Raw genomic sequence first — 19,887 nt, 5'->3', positions numbered from 1 at the left:
CACACCTGAGAAAAGATTCCCATGAGAAGGTGGGCTTTGGCTTTTCAAATGTTACTGGGCAAGGGCAGGGAAGGGGGTGGAGTGGAGAAGGGGAAGTACAATCATACGTCATAAAGCTGTTTTAGATTCCAACCAACGACTCCGCCAGTTTTAAGTATGAGCTTCCCACCCAAGGATATCATTCACTGGAAGTGCATCCGGATTTGGAGTGAAGCTTAAGAAACACAACAAAGGCTGCTAATGGCTCAGCTTAGTTGGGGCACACGTGGTTCAGGAAGGGGCAGTAGTAGGGTTACAAAAGCTAAAATAACTAGTCAGGTACCAAGAAAGTCATATCCACAGGAAGCTTAGTTACCCCATTCATCATTCACTTCACAGTTTAAGTCAAATACTACAGTTCATTTCTAATTCCTCATCATATCATTAAATTCATCGCCCACTTTATACAGTTCCAGTCAAATACTATAATTTATCTCTTATTTCTCCATCATATCAACTGTTCTTTTTAGAGAAAAGTAATTCTGCAATTGCAATGAAGATGTCTGGGTGCTGGTGGGTTCGCACCTGAAATTCACTGAAGTTCTACTATGTGAGCCTAACCCATTCAGTTTTATTAATGGTCACATTCGAACCAGACTAAGACTTTGCATTATTAAGGTTAATTTTGCCTCATTTACACCATCTTGGTATCTCAAAACAAGGTGCAAAACAATTTCTAAACCCCCGCTCCTAGGGAGCCTGGTCACCCACAACACACCAGGATTCATTCCATCATCCTGGAAACACGTGGAGCTCAGGAGGCCTGCTTGGAGCGTGAGAACTACAACTCCCAGCAGCCCCCGCGCGTCGCGATTTCCCACCGCCCCCCTCCTCCTTCCCCCCTCCCTCCGCACCGCGCCGCGCCAAGCCTGCTGGGTGGGGGAACCGGTCGCCGGGGCCAAAGATGTCGCAGACTAAGAAGAGAAGGTTAGAGTCGGAGGACGGCGGAGGAGCCGAGGAGGGCGAAGAGGACCGCGGCGGGGAGGGCGAGTCGGGGGTGGTGCCGGCGGCGCCGCGCCGGACGAAACGTGAGCGCGACCAGCTGTACTACGAGTGTTACTCGGACGTGTCGGTGCACGAGGAGATGCTGGCCGACCGCGTCCGCACCGAGGCCTACCGCCTGGGCATCCTGCGCAACTGGGCCTGGCTGCGGGGCAAGGCGGTGCTGGACGTGGGCGCGGGCACCGGCATCCTCAGCGTCTTCTGCGCGCAGGCCGGCGCGCGGCGCGTCTACGCCGTGGAGGCCAGCTCCATCTGGCAGCAGGCCCGGGAGGTGGTGCGGCTCAACGGGCTGGAGGAGCGGGTGCACGTCCTGCCGGGCCCCGTGGAGACGGTGGAGCTGCCCGAGCAGGTGGACGCCATCGTGAGCGAGTGGATGGGTTACGGACTGCTGCACGAGTCCATGCTGAGCTCGGTGCTGCACGCGCGGACCAAGTGGCTGAAGGAGGGAGGCCTGCTGCTGCCGGCTTCCGCCGAGCTCTTCGTCGCGCCCGTCAGCGACCAGATGCTGGAACTGCGCCTGGGTTTCTGGAGCCAGGTGAAGCAGTACTACGGCGTGGACATGAGCTGCCTGGAGGGCTTCGCCACGCGCTGTCTGATGGGTCACGCGGAGATCGTGGTGCACGGCCTGTCCGGCGAGGACGTGCTGGCCCGGCCCGAACGCTTTGCCCAGCTGGAGCTCGCCCGCGCCGGCCTGGAGCAGGAGCTGGAGGCCGGGATCGGGGGACGCTTCCGCTTCAGCTGCTACGGCTCGGCGCCCCTGCACGGGTTCGCCATCTGGTTCCAGGTGACCTTCCCCGGGGGGGACTCGGAGAAACCCCTGGTGCTGTCCACCTCGCCTTTTCACCCGGCCACGCACTGGAAACAGGCGCTGCTCTACCTGGACGAGCCCGTGCCGGTGGAGCAAGACACGGACATTTCCGGAGAGCTCACCCTGCTGCCCTCCCGGGACAACCCCCGTCGCCTGCGCGTGCTGCTGCGCTACAAAGTGGGAGAGCAGGAGGAAAAGACCAAAGACTTTGCCATGGAGGACTGAGCCTTGTCTCCCAGCCGGCCCGGCCTGCTTGCCGCTGAGAGGCTGGGGTGGTCAGAAGAGAAAGGGACATCCCTTGTGCAAGTAGGGGACGTTCTCTCTGTCGCTTTCCCTCGTGGTTCCTGGGGAGGGAAAATGACTTTTTTCAGTCTCCGTTTGAGGAGGGTCTTCTGGCAATGTTTATTTAAACAGTGGTTTCCCCCCCCCCCAACCTCCCCGATCATCTCCAATGACCTTCACAGTGTGCTTATTCATGGGCTTAGCTTCAAAAGCATATGGTAACCAAGCACTTGTCTTTCCGATTTTGGTGTTGCACTAGGGGAAGAAGAGAGAGAGATAATATCAATTTATAAATGTTTTTTTGCACAACTCGCACCTCATACCTTATTTCAGTGTGCAGCTGGGGAGAAAGGTGAAAGAAAGAGTTCTATTAGGTTCCAAAAACGTACACTCAGACTTAATATCTCTCCACAGTATGAATTTCAGTGCTAGGGACCTTTGCCCCGTGGTACTTGTTGCTCATTTTCTAAGAGAACTATTGCTCACAAAAAGAAGGAGTTGAGGAAATAGTTGAAGTACTCTTTTGCACTTCCACAGGTGCTCAAGTCGTTGAACATGTTAATCCATTAAGTAAAATAGACTTTAATGTAATTGGACAGCATACAAAAGGTAACATTTGGGAGCTAAAGGTCTGAAAGAGGAAAATACAGTGGATTTAAAAAAAATACCCATTTAAGGCTAATCAAGAAACAATTTCAGATATGTTCCATAATTTAATTCTTGTAAAGAAGGCACAGAAAGTTTCTGAACCTAACTGAAGGGCATATTCATTTCCATGGGTACATTATTTAAGTTACCAAAGTAAAATACATTCCCAGCCTTTTTTTTTTTTTAAGTATACTTACTTGAAAACTCTTGGAAGCATTATATAACTTGACTGACTTCAGTGAAAGTTCCTTTTTCAGGGATCTTGGCTTGGTGGGTTTTTTGTTTAGTTTTTGCTTTTTGTTTTTTTTTTTTTTTAGTTCAGTCAAATGTGGAAGTTGTGAATTAGGGAAAATCACTTGTAATGAAGTGTGAATCTTGTTATGAAATTTATTGCACGGATGTTTCCCCTTATCTCCTTGGCAAATAAAAGATTGACATCCTCACTTTTTATAACTGAAGCTTTACAAAGTTTTGTGCACCCTCTGAATTACAGTGCTTTTGCCTTTCTCACATTGTCAGTTCCTCAGTGTCTCAACTCTTCAGAATATACCTTCAAGCAATTCCAGCTGTGGTTAATATATGCCTTTCCACCTACTAGTAGCTTTTGTGTACTAATAGGAAACAAGTGTGAAAAACTCGTGTTCTGAAGTACTCTTAATTTCTTCTTTCTTGTAACTTTGCCACTTTGTTTTCTGCTCATTGTATATTAAAACACTTAAGCATAACTGATGTGCTAAAATTTAGTCATGTTGGAGATCTATTGTGAAGGGAAACACATACAAAAAGTCATAAATTAGAAAAGTAGGCTTGGTTAAACTAGAAGTAAAAGTAAATAGTTCATTTTGGGGGAGCTATATCTTTTAAATCAAACATTTACTTATTTAAAGTTTAACGTGCAGTTTGATTAGATTTCTTATCATCTTGTTTAAATTTGCTAAAACAGCCCCTTTTACAGTATGCTCAGCCTTTCAAATTCCATTTTGTTAGTGTATTTTACAAATATAACTACTACAGAGAGTTTTCATTACCAACACAAGCTCACAAAGAAACAAGTTAAAAGCTGGGAAACTACAGAAGTAAAAGATACTTTGTAATAAAGCAGAATAAGCTTTAAAATCCTTGTTCTTTCTCAAAGGAGAAATACAGCCTCTGAAGCCTTTAGTAGCTATATTAGAGGCAGCACAGCAGAGTGATAACAGTTTGCATCTGAAGGAGACAGGCAGTGCATGCCAGTGAGTAAGCACTAGCACTCTGTGTCCTGGGACCAACTACCCTGTTACTCCTCCTTTTTACATTTTTTCCTACAAAGCTCTCCAGTACAACACAGAAAATAGTACCCCCTGGATTGGCATGTAAAGTTACAGGTTAATCAGCTAGCCCATGTAGTGCCTGGTATAAAACATCTCAGTAACTCCTCAGTCTGCCATTACCTAAGTCAGGCAAGCCTGGAGCAGTTGGATACATAGAAAATATGCTACAGAATAAATATCCAGTATTTTGGTTTTCTTGCAGGTATTGGCTGCCGGGATCAGGAATGCTGTACATGAAGAGTAATGTACGGCAGTGATCACTAGAAGATCCAAAGGAAAGCCAAGGCCTTTCAGATGCGGATGCTTCCAAAAACATGAAAGTGTAAGACACATCAACATTCAGCCATTGTGCTGTCTGTATGGACTAGTTCTGATTGCTTAGGGCTGTTAAGGCTACTGGCAGGTACTCCCAGACCCCTTAAGAGAAAAACACAGTGAAGTTCTACATGCTTATGTCAAGTGGCTTATGTTTACTTAGTTTTATAAAGTTTTTTTCTCAAATATCACCAAACCATTAAGCATTTTCTTGGATGAACTTTTTATCAGTCACTGTGATAAATATTTGGGATATAAACAAAAAGTATAGACTCTGCTTTCAAGTAGATAATTTTTTTTTTTTGTCCGTCATGGGGTTTGAACTCTGGGCCTGAGCCCTGTCCCTTAGCTCTTCAGCTCAAGGCTAGCGCTCTACCACTTGAGTTACAGAGCCACTTTCGGTTTTCAGGTGGTTTATTGGAGATACAAATTTCACAGACTTTCCTGCCCGGGCTGGCTTTGAACTGCGATCCTCAGATCTCGGCCTCCTGAGTAGCTAGGATTACAGGCATGAGCTACCAGCACCCGCTCAAGTAGATAAACTTTTATAAGACAAACTAAAATAATTACTTGGGTTTGTCTTGGTGCTACAGAAGATAAATAAAGCCAGGCTTTGGTGGCTCATGCTTGTAGTCCTAGTTACTTAGGAGATTGATATATCTGAGGATCTCAATCCAAAGTTATTTCAGGCAGGGAAGTGTATGAGACTTTTACCTCATTAACCACCAAAAGTCTGAAATGGAGGTGTGGTTCAAATAATAGAGTTCCAGTTTTGAGTGAAATAGCTAAGCAAGAGCAAAAGGCTATGAATTCGAGACCTCCATACTATAGCAGCAGGGAGAAAAAAATCAACAGGTAGATGTATTCATTTTTCATAGGTTTATAGATTTATATAGCTCTTAAAGAATTGCTTTTTTTTGGTGAATATAGACTGCTTATTATCTAGTAACTTTAGTTCTTTTTTCCTTTTTTGGGGGAGACGGAGGTAGATGTTGATTTTGAACAAAACCTAGAGCTTGCCACACTTGAGCAACACCTGCAGCCATTTTTGCATTAGTTTGTTTTTCATAGTTACATCTTTTGCCCTGGTCAGTCCTTAAACAGAGGAATCTCTTAGGAAGCTGAGACTATAAGCATATATCCTTCCAGAAAGTTGAACCTTGAGTATAAGTCACTTCCTAACCCCATACTGAAGTTCACACTTTGGTTGAATTAACCCATAATTCAAAGAGCATAGTTCTAAGTAGTAAACAACAGATTTATATTTAATAAATGAAGGAAAGGGGAAAGTTCTTTACCATAGCAAGTCTTACTCAAGATCTGTCTTGGGCCTGGCAGAATGGCTTTCAGTGTATGTCAAATTTGACAGATACTAGGCACTCATTGACACACTGCCTGTGCATAGTTACCTAGCAGCTAATCAACCATGGCATCCTTTCTGAAGTTCCCAGAAAGCTAAGTCCCCAAAACAATAGCAAAACGGTTATAGGTTCTTGGTTGTAGAAAGCACAGGGAGGCTTCTGATGAGTCCAGCAAGTTGTGGAAATGAGCAAAAAGGAGTTGAGCAAGGTGAATGTGAGGAATCTCCAGCAAACAGCTGCTTCATGTTTTGCGTATTGCCAGCCTTGTTATAACCATACTGCACATCACCCATCTCTGAGGAGAGATGAGTCTTAGGACACACAGAGAGGCCTCATTCCTCCCACATCACACATCTATTCATTGATTAAGTCATAAACACCAACTATGTAACAATGTAGTATGATGAGATAGGAGATTATGTGCATTTACTATTGGCATGTTTTTAAGCCAGGATATATTTCATTCCAACTGAACCTTATCTCTGCTGCAACAGTGGTTAGAAGTCAGCATTCTTCTTAAAACTTTTCAAGGGGAAAAACAGTATTTGCCTCATTAGATTATGAAAAGTCTTATGGAAAAAAATCCCATACTACCTTCAAAAATAAGCTGTTAACTTTCCAAATAAATGGCTTGGCTTACATCATTATAAATGGTATTGATATATATTCCTTCACAGGTCAGCTACTAGAAAACTGAGCAACATTAACACCTCTCTTGTGCTTTTCTTTACCTTGTATGTAGCTTCATATTTTTTTGAATTTTTCCTCATGCACTAGTTATAACTGTTTTGTTGGTATTTATGCCACCTGTTCTAATTGTTGTTGGCATTAAAATGGTTTCTGAAGCCAAGTGTTAGTGACCCATACTTGTAATGTTAGCTGAGGAGGCTGAGATCTGATGATCTGGTATGAGCTAACCTGGACAGAAAAGTCCATTAGATTCTCCTCTCCGATTAGCCAGCAAAAATAGTAGAGTTGTGGTTCAGATGGTACAGCACTAGCCTTAAGCAGAAAAGCTAAGGGACACCTTTATGGAATATGTGTGTATGTATACATGTATGTTTACATATGCACATATATGTGTAATATACACATATGTATATACAGACATATATATACGTATGTATGTATGTATTCCTTCTCTTTCCAGGCTTCCTCCGAGGAGAACAAAGAACAAAAGACAGAAGATGGATAAAAGGAAATCATTTCTGCTCCTGAGTGCTTTACAGGCATTCGTGCAATTATGTGACTGACATATAGTAGGGAAAATCCTTCTATTCTGCAAATTTTTTCATTTAAAAATAACAACTGAAGAGAAACGAGTTAAATTTGCAACTTAAAAATACTAAAAGAATAATTACAATAAAAATAGTTTATCAGAGAAAAAATGCTAATATAGAGATGACTTAATAGGAAAAAAGACTTTTGAACAAAATGGAATTCACAGAGAGGGGCAGAAGGCTTAAATACACCTGTATTATACTGGATGTGAATGCAAACAATGATCTTGATTGTCATACATCCCTCTGCTCTGCTGTACTCCACTGCATGGGCCTACTTCCTGCTTAGTGGTGTTACCTGATGGTGCTAAACATTCTTGATGGAAATGAACACAGGTAAGTCACCCACTATAGACTGACATCTCATTGAATTATAGCAGAAAGGTTTATTATTTGTTCAGTATCCAGAAACTTAAAAATTCCACTGGGATAATGGATCTTTTCAGCACAAACTTTCTTGGCGGGGGTTAGAATGGAGAGTTACAGGTGGTTATGCCTACACTTGAGTTTGAATACTTCATTATTTTGGTCACCAGAAAAGTGAAAAGGAAGGGTGCAATAGGAATTCTCCCTTGTTTAGAAGGAAAATAGTTGAATATCACTGAGTATAGGAAGTAGTTGGATGGGGATTGGAGATAATAACTCCTTTTACCAGTCACAGGACAAAATAAAACAAACCTGAAATTGCCCAAGTGTGTTGAGTCATGCTTATAATAACCTTAGCACTTAGAAAGTAGAAGCAGGAGAATAGATTGTGAGTTCAAAGTCAGTCTGGGCGTCTCCAAATAAAGTTAAAGAACCACATAAAGGATATATTTTTCTTAAATATGGGCTTATGAAACAGTAGTATTTTGATTGATGATAAATTACTGCTTATTTTGATATTTGTCAATTTCAGTGGTCTCATACTCATCTCCTTTTCTGAAGCAGATTCTTAGTAGGTCAGGCTGGCCTTGAAGTTGATATTCCAGTTTTCATTTCAGTTTATAGATTGCAGAGAACCCATGTCCAGTCTCCTCAAATTTGTAAACACAACATTTCAATCCCAAGTATTTAAAGCTGTGTGCTTTTAGTAATGGAGGTGTAAAAAAATGCAGTATTGCTGTTACTAAAACTATATCATAAAATTATTATAAAAACAAAATGCAGAGTTTTGACTTTAAGGCCCACACATAATGAACAGGGTTAAGATCCACAAATGGTTAAAATATTAGACATTTATTATGCATTCATTAAAATCTGACTTCTCACTAGAAAAGTATGAAAATAGCAAACTGCTTATTTAATGTGAACTTCTAACTCTACCATTGTTTATCATGTACTGAAATTATAAAAGTTAGAAACACTTAAATGGTTAAGAATGTGCAGTTAATGGACTAAAAAAGAGAGGATTCGGAAAATCCAAGGATTAAATATACAGCTCTTGAATAATTGAAAATTTTCTGTAGTTACAATAATTAGAGGAAAACATGGAGAGAATGACAGTAATTACATCAGAGATTTAAATGCAAAATGAAATTAGAAACCACAGGAAACGTGCTGTTTATAATCAACACAATTAGATACCAGCTAGTTCTTCTTGAACTCTCAACCAAGGGGAGTCCAGACATCATTACAACATAGGCTCATATATAAATTAATTTCATGATAAAGGATTCAGAAAAATACTATGGTACAGCTTCACAATGGTAAGTCCCATAGCAATAGGAAATAGAATGGTTAAATCAGTCTAAACAATGAAAGTGAAACCAGACCAGAAAGGATGTAATCACTTTACCAATAGTCTCATAAAATAGTAATTTAAAATAATATAGTCAGTGATTAACTATGTGCAATGACTTGTTAATGGTTTGTAAGTTTTCACCTTTTGTTGCATCATATCAGATTAATTTTATACCAAAGAATAATGCATTCAGTGTGATAATACTGTGAAAATTGCATGCTTTGAATCTTCACAACAGTGTTTTAATGTGGCCTGATATTCCTGAGCATTCAGAATGGTTTTAATACTGCAGTGCTTTATTCATCAACATGTGTGTAGCCCCATTAAAATTATTCATATGTTAACTTTGCTTACTTCCCATGAGGCATACAAAATAAATCACATTCTATGCTGGTAACTCTCATCCTAAGGAAAACTCCACATTTATCATAACATTATATTTAACGGAAAAGCCTCTTTCTTCAGACAGGTCATGGCCTGTGTACAGATAAACAGTCATCACACTTAAATAAAGCATCCTTGTTAAATCCTTGTTAAATTGAGTGGCTAATGTGTGTTAGGTGCATGTTTCTTTGTGTATATACTGGTGTCAGGGCTCCATGTTCTTTCTCATTTTCCACTCAAGGTTGGCATCCTACCACATGAGCCATACTTCCACTTCTGGCTGTTTGGTGATTAATTGGAGATAAGAGCCTCACAGACTTCCTTGTCCCAGCTGGCTTTGAACTGTGGTCCTCAGATCTCGGTCTCCTGAGTAGCTAGGATTTGCAGGTGTGAGCTACTAGGGCTCAGCCAAGATGCACATTTCATTACATTATCTTATCTACTCACTAGCCCTGTGAAGTATTTCTATAAATCCTTTGTTGTAGAAAAGAACACAGAATATAAAGCAATTTGTGAATTTCCCCAGGCCATCACCTAAGTAAGTAGCAAAGCCAGGGACTCACCCTTCAAAACTCGAGCATCTAGCTTTCCTTACTATCTACACTCTGCTTGATGCCTGCCATCTCAGAGTTAATGTGACAGCAATAGACACTTTGGATAGACTGGTCATTGTCTTAGGTCCAAATTCCCTGCAGCAGTCTCTGAAATAGAGATACATGTAGCAATGTTTATCAAAATGTTCCCAAATAGTGGAACAGCGTCCTGGAAGGACAGGAAGGGAAGGAGGCCAGCTGGGGTGTGATGTCAAACTCCCAAGACATGCTGAGTGGGAGAGGAGCCCTGCAGCCAGCGCAGACCACACCACACAGTTCCCCGGGTAAGAAGCGCCAGATCTACAAAGGTTCTACCTTCTCACCTATCAGCAGCCACTGGTGATTGACTGCCCCTGGTGAGACATAACTTCCATGGCATGTCCTGCCCATAGCAGATCCCACAGCCTCAGGACTATACCAAGAAAGTGCTGAGGGTTGAGAATGGAAACACTTTTGGAGCACATGTTGGGAGAGAGAAAGACCGAAGGTCACAAAGCAATAAGATCTGTAGGATGTCAGATTTGCCTTAAGTATATCCCTCTTCCATAAGTTTTCTGTAAAGCTGCATTAAAATCGTATGAACAACAGAAACTAAGGAAAAGGGAAATGTTAATAACCCTCGACTTTTTAGAACCTCATACACATGTGTAAATGTAATTTTTTTTACTCATTACTTTGAAAATCAGTTATTTTTCAGATAAGAAGTAATAAATGTACCTATTTGTTGTTGTACATATATCCATTGTTAGTGTTTTCAACTCATTGCTGCTACAGATTACATTTGTCCTCTCTCCACTCTCTCCCATCCAATCCCATTATTTCTGGAGCTTGGACTCAAGTCCTTGAACCCTCACTTGTTTCTTTGCACTCAAGGTTGGTGCTCTACCACTTGAGTAATACCTCCACTTCTGGCTATTTGGTCATTAATTGGAGCTAAAAGTCTCATGAAGCCAGGCGATGGTGGCTCACGCCTGTAATCCTAGCTACTCAGGAGGCTGAGATCTGAGGATCAAGGTTCAAAGCCAGCCCGGGCAGGAAAGACCGTGAGACTCCTATCTCCAATAAACCACCAGAAAACCGGAAGTGGCGCTGTAGCTCAAGTGGTAGAGCGCTCGCCTTGAGCTGAAGAGCTGAGGGACAGCGCCCAGGCCCAGAGTTCAAGCCCCATGACCGACAAAAAAAAAAAAAAGTCTCATGAAGCTGGGTGCCAGTGGCTCATGCCTAGCTACTCAGGAGGCTGAGATCTGAGGATGGTGGTTCAAAGCCAGACCAGACAGAAAATCCGTGAGACTCTGATCTCCAATAAACCACTAGAAAACCGGAAGAGGTGCTGTGGTTCAAGAGGTAGAGCACTCGCCTTGAGCTGAAGAGTGTAGGGACAGCATCCAGGCCCAGAGTTCAAGCCCCACAACCAACAACAACAACCAAAAAGTCATGGATTTTTTTTGCCTGGGCTGGATTCAAACTACACTTCTCAGGTCTCAGTCTCCTAAGTAGCTAGGATTACAGCTGTGAGCCACCAACCCCCATCGCCAGTCCCATAACTAAATTCTGGAACATCATGGGCTGATGACTCCCAGATTTATACGGTACTGTCATCCCAATGTTCCCACTTTGTTTTAGACTCATGTCTCCCATTTTTTAATTATCATCTTTACTACAAACCTAACATCACCAAGCTGTGAGCACAATTTAACGTATTTTATAAATGTAATCTAATATGTGTAATTGCAGATATATAACCCTTTACCATGTATGTATGTAATCAAAGCAGCATTTTTGTTTTTAACAATTCTATAAAAATACTGTTAATTTACTTATGACCATGTTTTCTTTTCCAATAGCACCTATTACCTTCTGAAATTAATTGCTCATTTTTTCTATGTTAACTCAATAAAATCTATATTTTGTTTAGAGCAGAGTCTTTAAGCTCAGAAATTAATAAATGAATGAATGAATATTAAATTGTGGTTTGTCTATTGGTGTTTTCTTCTTACCTTTAGACATGAAGTTCTTTAGTATTTGCTTGTCTTCAATTTTCATAACTCCTGTCTGTGTGAAAAGTTCATGCAATTCACTCTCGTGCTAGTAATCTGTGAGACCCTGTTTGCTACTAACATTGCTCACCAGGATTTTAGTACTTTTTTTTTTTTTTTTAGTTGTGGGGCTTGAACTCTGAGCTTGGATGCTGTCCCTGTGCTCCTCAGCTCAAGGCGAGTGCTCTACCACTTGAGCCACAACACCACTTCCTTACCAGGATTTTATTAATCATATTTTTATGACTCGTGTATAGAAACCTGCTGTCTTATTTTCATTTTTGTTACCCTAATTCCTAGGAGGTTGAACATCTTTCCTTACATTCATTAGCTATTTGCATTTGCTTTATTATGAATTTATTGCTTCTTTATTTTCCTATTTGATTGTAGGCCTATGAGTTAGAATCCCATTGAAAATTAAGAGTATCCCATTGTGAATGCTGTTATACCTGCATTTAATTTTAATGTCTTTACAAATTAAATTTTTGCCACTCAGAACTTCTCCATTTTTATGAATCCAAATCTGATGATCTTGTTTGTTATTGTTGTAGAGCTTCTTACCTGATTAAGAAAGCTTTTCCTAATCCAGTGTTAGATAACTCCACCCAAACTATCTTTCATTTTCATTACTTAATTCCTAATATGGATATGTTAAATTTTAGTATGGAAAATAATTTCAAGAAAATATTCTTTTATCAATGTAAAACTAAAAAATCCATTTAATGAATCCTATCAAATTTTATTTTTAATACATCAGTATTCTTCAGAAAATATCTTAGTATTAAAAAAAATGAGTAACAGGTAAGATGTGAAATGGAAGAAAAATTTCCAAAAAGAAAAAGCAGTGGAAAATAGCTCAAGGGACTTTTTCCAGGGGAAATAAAGAAGAAAAAGTCTTAAGTCAGAAAGAGACTTCAAGAGGGGCGGCTTCATACTGAAGAGAATCCAAAAAGTAGTGGCGGGCTACAGCATAAATAAGAAATGTTCTCAAAGAATCTTTGGAGTTGAGAAAGAACGAATGTCCAAAAGATAGATGTAGGTGATAAAGCAAAATGTCTAAACAAAAAAGTAATCTCTCAGTAAAACCAGCAGCATCTATAAAATGTATCATTAACATAAGCACTACAAAGGAAAGGTTGCTTTATGCCAGTTTTTTTCCTGATTAATTCAAAGCTGCTGCCATCTTTTTAAGCACAGAAACCAATTGTTTCTAAGATCTGCTATTTACTCTTAAATGATTGATTTTCTTAATAAATATTTACCATTATTGTTTTTTATCACTATTAACAGGCATTTATTATGAATTTTACAAATACTATTTTTTGTTGGTTTTTGTTAGTTGTTGTTTTTGTCAGTCAGAGGGCTTGAACTCTGTTGCAATGGGTCAATCCTTATCCCTATTTAAATAATTTGTTTTTTCCCTTTACCTCCCCAAATTATACCAACATCAAATACAGTGAAAACAGGGGTTATACCATGGGGGAGGGACATACAAAGCAACAAAAAATCACATAGTACGTTATAAATATGTTAGAAACAATAGCAAGAAAGAAAAAAAAACACTTGTCCCTATCTTGGGGTCCATTTCGTTTAACATCTTATCTGACCTTTTCTACTTGTCTCAGACATATACTAGTTATTGCAAATAAGGGAAACCATGGGACCTATGTTTCTTTGGGCCTGGCTTACTTCACTTAATATAACTTTTTCCAAGTCTTTCCATTTCATAACAAATGGGATGATGTCATTCTTTCTGATGGAGGCATAGAATTCCATTGCGCATATATACATACATATATATATAATATATATATATATATATATCACATTTTCTTTATCCATTCATCTACTTAGGGGCATCTGGGTTGGTTCCATATCTTAGCTATGGTAAATAATGCTGCAATAAACATAGTTGTGCTGGTAGCGGTAGTATTAGGAGAAGATCTTCACTAGCCATACAACAGACAAGGGTCTCATATCTAAAATATATTAGAATTCAAAAAATTAAATCCCCCAACAACAAATCTGCAAAGAAACAACTACCTGATAAATAAGTGGGCTAAAGACTTAAAGAGAAACGTCTCTGTAGAGGAAAGAAGGATGGCCAATAGACACATGAAAAAATGCTCAATCTCCCTAGCCATAAAAGAAATGCAAATCAAAACAACATTGAGATACTACCTCACCCCAGTTAGAATGGCTAGAATCAAGAACTCTAATGACAACATATGCTGGAGGGGATGTAGCCAGAAGGGAACCTTACTGCATTGTTGGTGGGAGTGTAAACTTGTTCAACCACTTCAGAAAGTAGTATGGAGGTTCCTCAAAAGACTCCACATAGAGCTCCCCAGTGATCCAGCAATCCCACTTTTGGGCATTTACCCGAATGATCACAAACAAGGAAAGTTCTTTTACACAATTAAATTTGGATAACAAGAAGAGTCTGTTTTACATTTTCTAATGTACCATAATAGTCAAATATGCACATACAGAGGCACACACTCACATGCACTTTTTAGAAATGTTTGGAATGGGCCTATAAAACAATGTATTGGCAAAATATCACTCAACTCTTCAGAATATGGCAGTAGATATCATGGACTTTCCTAGCTCCTATTCTTGGCTCATTCTACCACTTGCTGCCTGTCCTGGTCTCCATTTTTCTCCCCTCCCATGTCTAAGTCTATCTTACATGGTATTTTTCATACTAAGTATTTTCTCATCTCTGTCTTGAAAGCATTCCCCTCACAATCCAGTGTTCTGCTTTATCTGCTCTAATCTTCTGGGCCTTGCATGTTTCCTACTTTCATTTGGTTGTAACAGAAAGGTTTATTGCTTATTCATCATTACATCCTCCAATTTGCCCATCATGTAATACTTGTTTGTTCTTAATTCTGTTAACGTTTTCTGTGTTTCTTTGTGTTCCTCACCAGAGAAAGAAGTGGTTTTGTAACTTTAGTCAGACTTCCTGACTGAGTCAGCTCCTGTCATTGTAACAAACAACTAAAAGAATCAACTTGTAAAAAGAAAAGATTTCTTTTGACTCACAAATAAGAAGTGGGACTCATATTTCATAATCAGTTGGACCCATTGCTTTGGATGAAATCATCATTGTGAGACAAGAATGGAGCAGAGCAAAATGCCAGGAATCAAACTAAAGAAAGAGGAAGGGACTGAAGTTCCACCATCCCATATTTTTCCCCTCACTGACCTAAACACCCACACTGGACCTTAGTTAGAGTTACACCAATGGCCCTTATCCCACAGGAACCTTTGTGGCCTGATTAAGAGCCAAACTGTAGCACTGACTTAACTGATTTTGCTTAAGGCCTTAGGCAAACTTGACATACAGATAATAATAACTTCTATCAGTAAAAGGAAATCAAAGTATTATATACCAAGTAAAAAATGGTATATTTTAAATTAAAGTCACTTTAATCTTGTAAAATATCTAGCCATACAACAAAATTTAACACACATTATGGTTCCTCAGAAAAACCTAACCAATTTTCAACAGGTTATATTTAGAAGAAACTCATCCCAAACTGCAATGCATATGTGGAGTTTTGGTAGATTGTGTTAAAATTTGCTTCAGTGTACTGTGTGTGGCTTATCGTATGTGCTCTCTATGTAAGATACGTGACATTACAATATATAATTATTTTTAAAAACTGAAACAAAGTGTCTTTAATTAAACGTTTGCCTTGATAACATACAACCTAAAAGTCACTTTATGTCAGAATAATTAGGTGATATTTAACTGGATCTTGGCAAAAAAAATGCATTACATCTATTTTTAAAGAATGTTTTATTACTGGCAAGCTGTGGCCTGGTGTAATTTTAAAATCGCCAAGTTATAAACCCCTGAAAATTGGAGTTTATAATGGAAATACTGACAGATGCTTACCTTTTAAAAGAACCAATGTGCTGTTATAATAGCCTTTGCTGCTGCTGCCTCATTCCATGTAGAAACTGGTCCAGGGTGTTAGATGAGGTATTTCAAATAGGAAGCTGGTATAATACTTACTGAAACAATTCCTTAGTTGGCTAAATTTTCAGAAAAACTCATTTTTTTTCTTTAAATTTTAGTTGTTGTTGTTTTAAGAGGATCCTGTACTGAGACTTGAACTCAGGGCCTTAGTGCTATGCTTTAACTTTCTCACTCCATGTGGGCACTCAACCACTTGAGCCGCAGCTCCACTTTCAGCTTTTTACTGTTTGATTAGACATGAGAGTTTTAGACATTCCTTCCCAGCCTGGCTTTGATCACCAGACAAGGTGTGAGCCACTGCCACCCAGCTAGAAAAATGCCTTTCTTGATTTGGAAATTCATTCTCTCTTAAAGGTTATAATGATGAAGGCCTTTACTACTTCTGCATAATCTGCATCTGTTGTCATATCTTCTTTCTCATCTGGCTTTTCCACAGTTCTCTTCTCTCTCTCTCTCTCTCTTTTTCTCTCTCTCTCTCTTTCTCTCTCTCTCGGCCCTCTTATCACCTCTAGATTGAAGCATAAAAGGTAATTGTCCCGATCCTCATAGTCATTCTTCCTTCATATCTTATCCATTCCATTCCAAGCCATCAAAGGCTTTGCTACCAAAATGTATTTTAAAATTATTAACGCCCGTTCTTATCGGCATTATCATCTCAGTCTATGCCACCACAACACAGGAGTAAACCAAACACAATCTATCTTGTAACATCACTATCTTTCAAATGGACCTAAAATAAAATCTAGCCTTCATACTTAACCATGATCTATGGTAGGAATCTGTGAGACCTTCCCCTTCCTGGCCTCATCCTATTTCCTTCTACTTCATAGACCAGTAAAATCATCCTGGCCTCCTCATAGTGCTTGGAATATACTGAACGGAAGTGGTGCTGTGGCTCAAGTGGTAGAGAGCTCGCCTTGAGCTGAAGAACACAAGTCAGCGCCCAAGCCCGGAGTTCAAGCCCTGTGACCGACCAAACAACAAAAACAAAAACGAAAACAAAAAAGAATATACTGAGCTCCTTGGATTCCTTAGGGCTTCAACACACAGTTACACCTAGAAAGCTGTGAGATATTGTTTTTTGTTGTTGTTGTTTGTTGGGGTTGTTTTTTTTTTTGTTATTTCTGCGGAGACCCATGCCTATCCACGCAAGGTACACTCTCTCAATATTCTTTATCAAAGTACACTGCCTAAACAGCAGCATTTTTTCTATGATCAATTATTTCATGGGTTTTTCTTCCCTATAAAAATATAAACTCCAGCCAGGCACCGGTGGCTCACGTCTGTAATCCTAGCTACTCAGGAGGCTGAGATCTGAGGATCACTGCTCAAAGCCAGCCAGGGCATGAAAGTCCGTGAGACTCTTACCTCCAATAAAGCACTAGAAAACCGGAAGTGGAGCTGTGGCTCAAGTGGTAGAGCGCTCACCTTGAGCTGAAGAGCTGAGGGATAGCACCCAAGCCCTGAGTTCAAGCCCCATGGCCAACAAAAAAATTAAATTATTTATATATATATACATATACATATATACATACATATATTCCACAAGGAGAGAAACCCGGCTTGAGTATTTTCCAGAGTACATTTTATTTCTTGTTTAGCAAAGTGTTTGATAAATGTTGGTTGGTTAGAAAGATGATTGCATGAAACAATGAGTACTACTAGTGAATACTTACTAAGTATTTTCTGAGTGCCAGTAAACATTGCATACGCTTTGTACTTTAAACCTTCTCATCTTAACAGCAATCTGTTACCATAAGTAATATCATTAACCTACCTTTATAGGGAACGATACTAAGACACAAATAGAAAAACTTTTCCTAGAAAAATGCTGCTTCCTCTAGTAATGACCTCTTTCAACTCATTCCATGTCTACATAAGTTCAATAATTTCCTTCCACGCTATTGAAGCAAAATTCCTTAGGATTAATAAAATATTTAATCCGTTTTCATAGGTCCATTTTGTGGTGCTATAACAAAAAAAACTTGAAGCTTAGGGTTTTGTAAGGAAAGGAGACTTATTTAGTTCACAGCTCTGGAGATACAAAAGCGTGATATTAGGATCTGCTTCACTCCCAGACTTCATGGCTTCATTACAACATGACACATGGGGTCATGATGACAGTGTGCACGAAAGAGATATAATGGTGAGACAGGAAACAAAAGACTGGAGACAGTCTACTTGGATCATTTGATAACATGGAAACTAACCAGCTTTTTGAGACCAGCACTGATACCTTCCAAGAGTGAAGCCCTTTTATGATCTTCTCCTTCATCTAGGTCCTATCTCTTAAAGGTTCTGTCACTCAGAACTTCCATACTTGAGACCAAGATTCCTTTACATGAAACTTGGGGAGATACAGTCAAACCATGTCCAAACTATAAAACCAATATATATTGATATCTTTTTTCTTTAAATAAGCGTTATTTGCTATGGTTAGGGCAGTAGAAATAAAAGACAAATAAGATGAGACCCTTGTCTTTGTGGTGATTATATTCTCCTGTGACAAGGAAAGGAAAGAAAGAAGGAAAGAAATGGGAGGGAGAAAGAAGAACAAAGATGGTAAAGAAGGTAAGTATATCTTAAAATAAGTATCAGAAATGAATTACACGGAATGAGATAACACATAACAAGAGTACAAAAAGAAATAGGAAACAAACTGGCATTTTCTAGAAAGCTGAAAAGCCAACAGAGAGATTAGTAGAAGGCATTGGGCACGCAAAGACAAATTATACAGATTTTGGAAACAATAATAAAGACCAGATGTAGTAGTGCAGCACTATAGTCCTAGCACTAGGAAAGCTGAGGCAGGAGGTTCTTGAAGTCAGCCAGTAGTATATGTTGAGCTTCTGGGCAACGGGGCTTAGACAACGAAAGAAAAAACAAAGCAAAAATGCAACAAAACACAAACACAAATGAGAAAAAAAAACGCAGAGGTAAGGAATTGGATTTTAAAGTTTCAGAGAAAGGAAGCCAAGAAAAATTTTTAGCATCTGATTGCAATGATCTGATTTACATTTTTCTCCCTGAAGATCAAATTGGATTTAATGTGAATAACAGATTTGAATAGGATACACAACAGAAGCAAGGAGACCAGCTAAGAAGTTATTGCATGGATAATACTTTTAACTCATGCAAGCAGAAGTCTGACTAATGGTTGCCAAGGTCTGAGAGAGGAGGAGCTGGTGATCAAAGGGTACACAGTTTCACTTATGCAAGATGAATAAATTCTAGAGATCTGCTGTATGATATAATGCATATAGTAAATAGTACAGTTTACAGTTTGATAAGACAGTAGGTCCTACACTCCCCTCAAAATAGAAAGGAAAAAGGGAATACATTTCAAGAGGTGGCCTTAAATTTAAGGTCATATCATAGATATCAACAAATGCACTAAAGAGAGGAGGGATTAATAGAGAATGTTGTAATGAAGGAATCCGGCTAAAATGCTCAGAATTCATCAGTTGCAATAATTGGTAGAAGGAATAGTATGTCAAATATGCATATTGCCAGGAAATACACTTGCCTGAAGCATTGAACCTAAATCTTATCATTCTTCTAGGCTTAGGATAAATAATAAGCTATCCTACTCTACATCAAATGGAAGACCCAAGCCAATTCTAGAGTTCTACAGAATAGACTCAATTTCCATTAAAGGTGGGGTTGTTATGCAACGAAAGAGTGTTTAGAAACTTAATAACAACACACTGAGAGGACTTAATTGAATAAGATTCAAATGAATCCCTTATTGTACTTAAGAATTAAAAATTCAAATATGATCTACATAATACTAAGAAATTATGACTTTTTTAGCTATAAAATGACCATCGGGTAACTTGAAAATACATTTTTTCCGAGGACATGAAGAAGTATTTCTGGGTAAAATGATATGACTTGGAATTTCTTTTAAAATACTTTAGGAGAAGAAAAAAAAAGCAGGATAAGAAATATCAACGGGGTACCAGTGGCTTACACCTGTGGTCCTAGCTATTCTGGAGACTGAGATCTGAGGATCACATTTCAAAGTCATACCAGGCAGGAAAGTTTGTGAGACTTTTTTTTTTTTGGCCATTCCTGGGGTTGGGACACTGACCCTGAGCTTCTTTTTCTCAAGG

General features: G+C 39.4%; 1 protein-coding gene across 1 annotated transcript; it reads left to right on the top strand.

Moving 5' to 3' along the window:
- Window positions 1-923: 923 nt before the first annotated feature.
- Prmt6 (protein arginine methyltransferase 6) lies at window positions 924-9,409 on the top strand. The gene is made up of 3 exons (XM_013031923.1): window positions 924-2,155; window positions 4,292-4,411; window positions 6,916-9,409. The coding sequence occupies exon 1, from the start codon at window positions 944-946 to the stop codon at window positions 2,072-2,074; it is 1,131 nt and encodes a 376-aa protein (XP_012887377.1). The 5' UTR covers window positions 924-943; the 3' UTR covers window positions 2,075-2,155; window positions 4,292-4,411; window positions 6,916-9,409.
- Window positions 9,410-19,887: the final 10,478 nt, after the last annotated feature.

The sequence above is a fragment of the Dipodomys ordii genome, unplaced genomic scaffold (genome assembly GCF_000151885.1).
Source record: "Dipodomys ordii isolate 6190 unplaced genomic scaffold, Dord_2.0 Scaffold146, whole genome shotgun sequence".
NCBI classification, from domain to species: Eukaryota; Metazoa; Chordata; class Mammalia; order Rodentia; family Heteromyidae; genus Dipodomys; species Dipodomys ordii.
The sequence above is the reverse complement of the archived record's forward strand: the minus strand, read 5'-3'. Positions and strand labels throughout refer to the sequence as shown.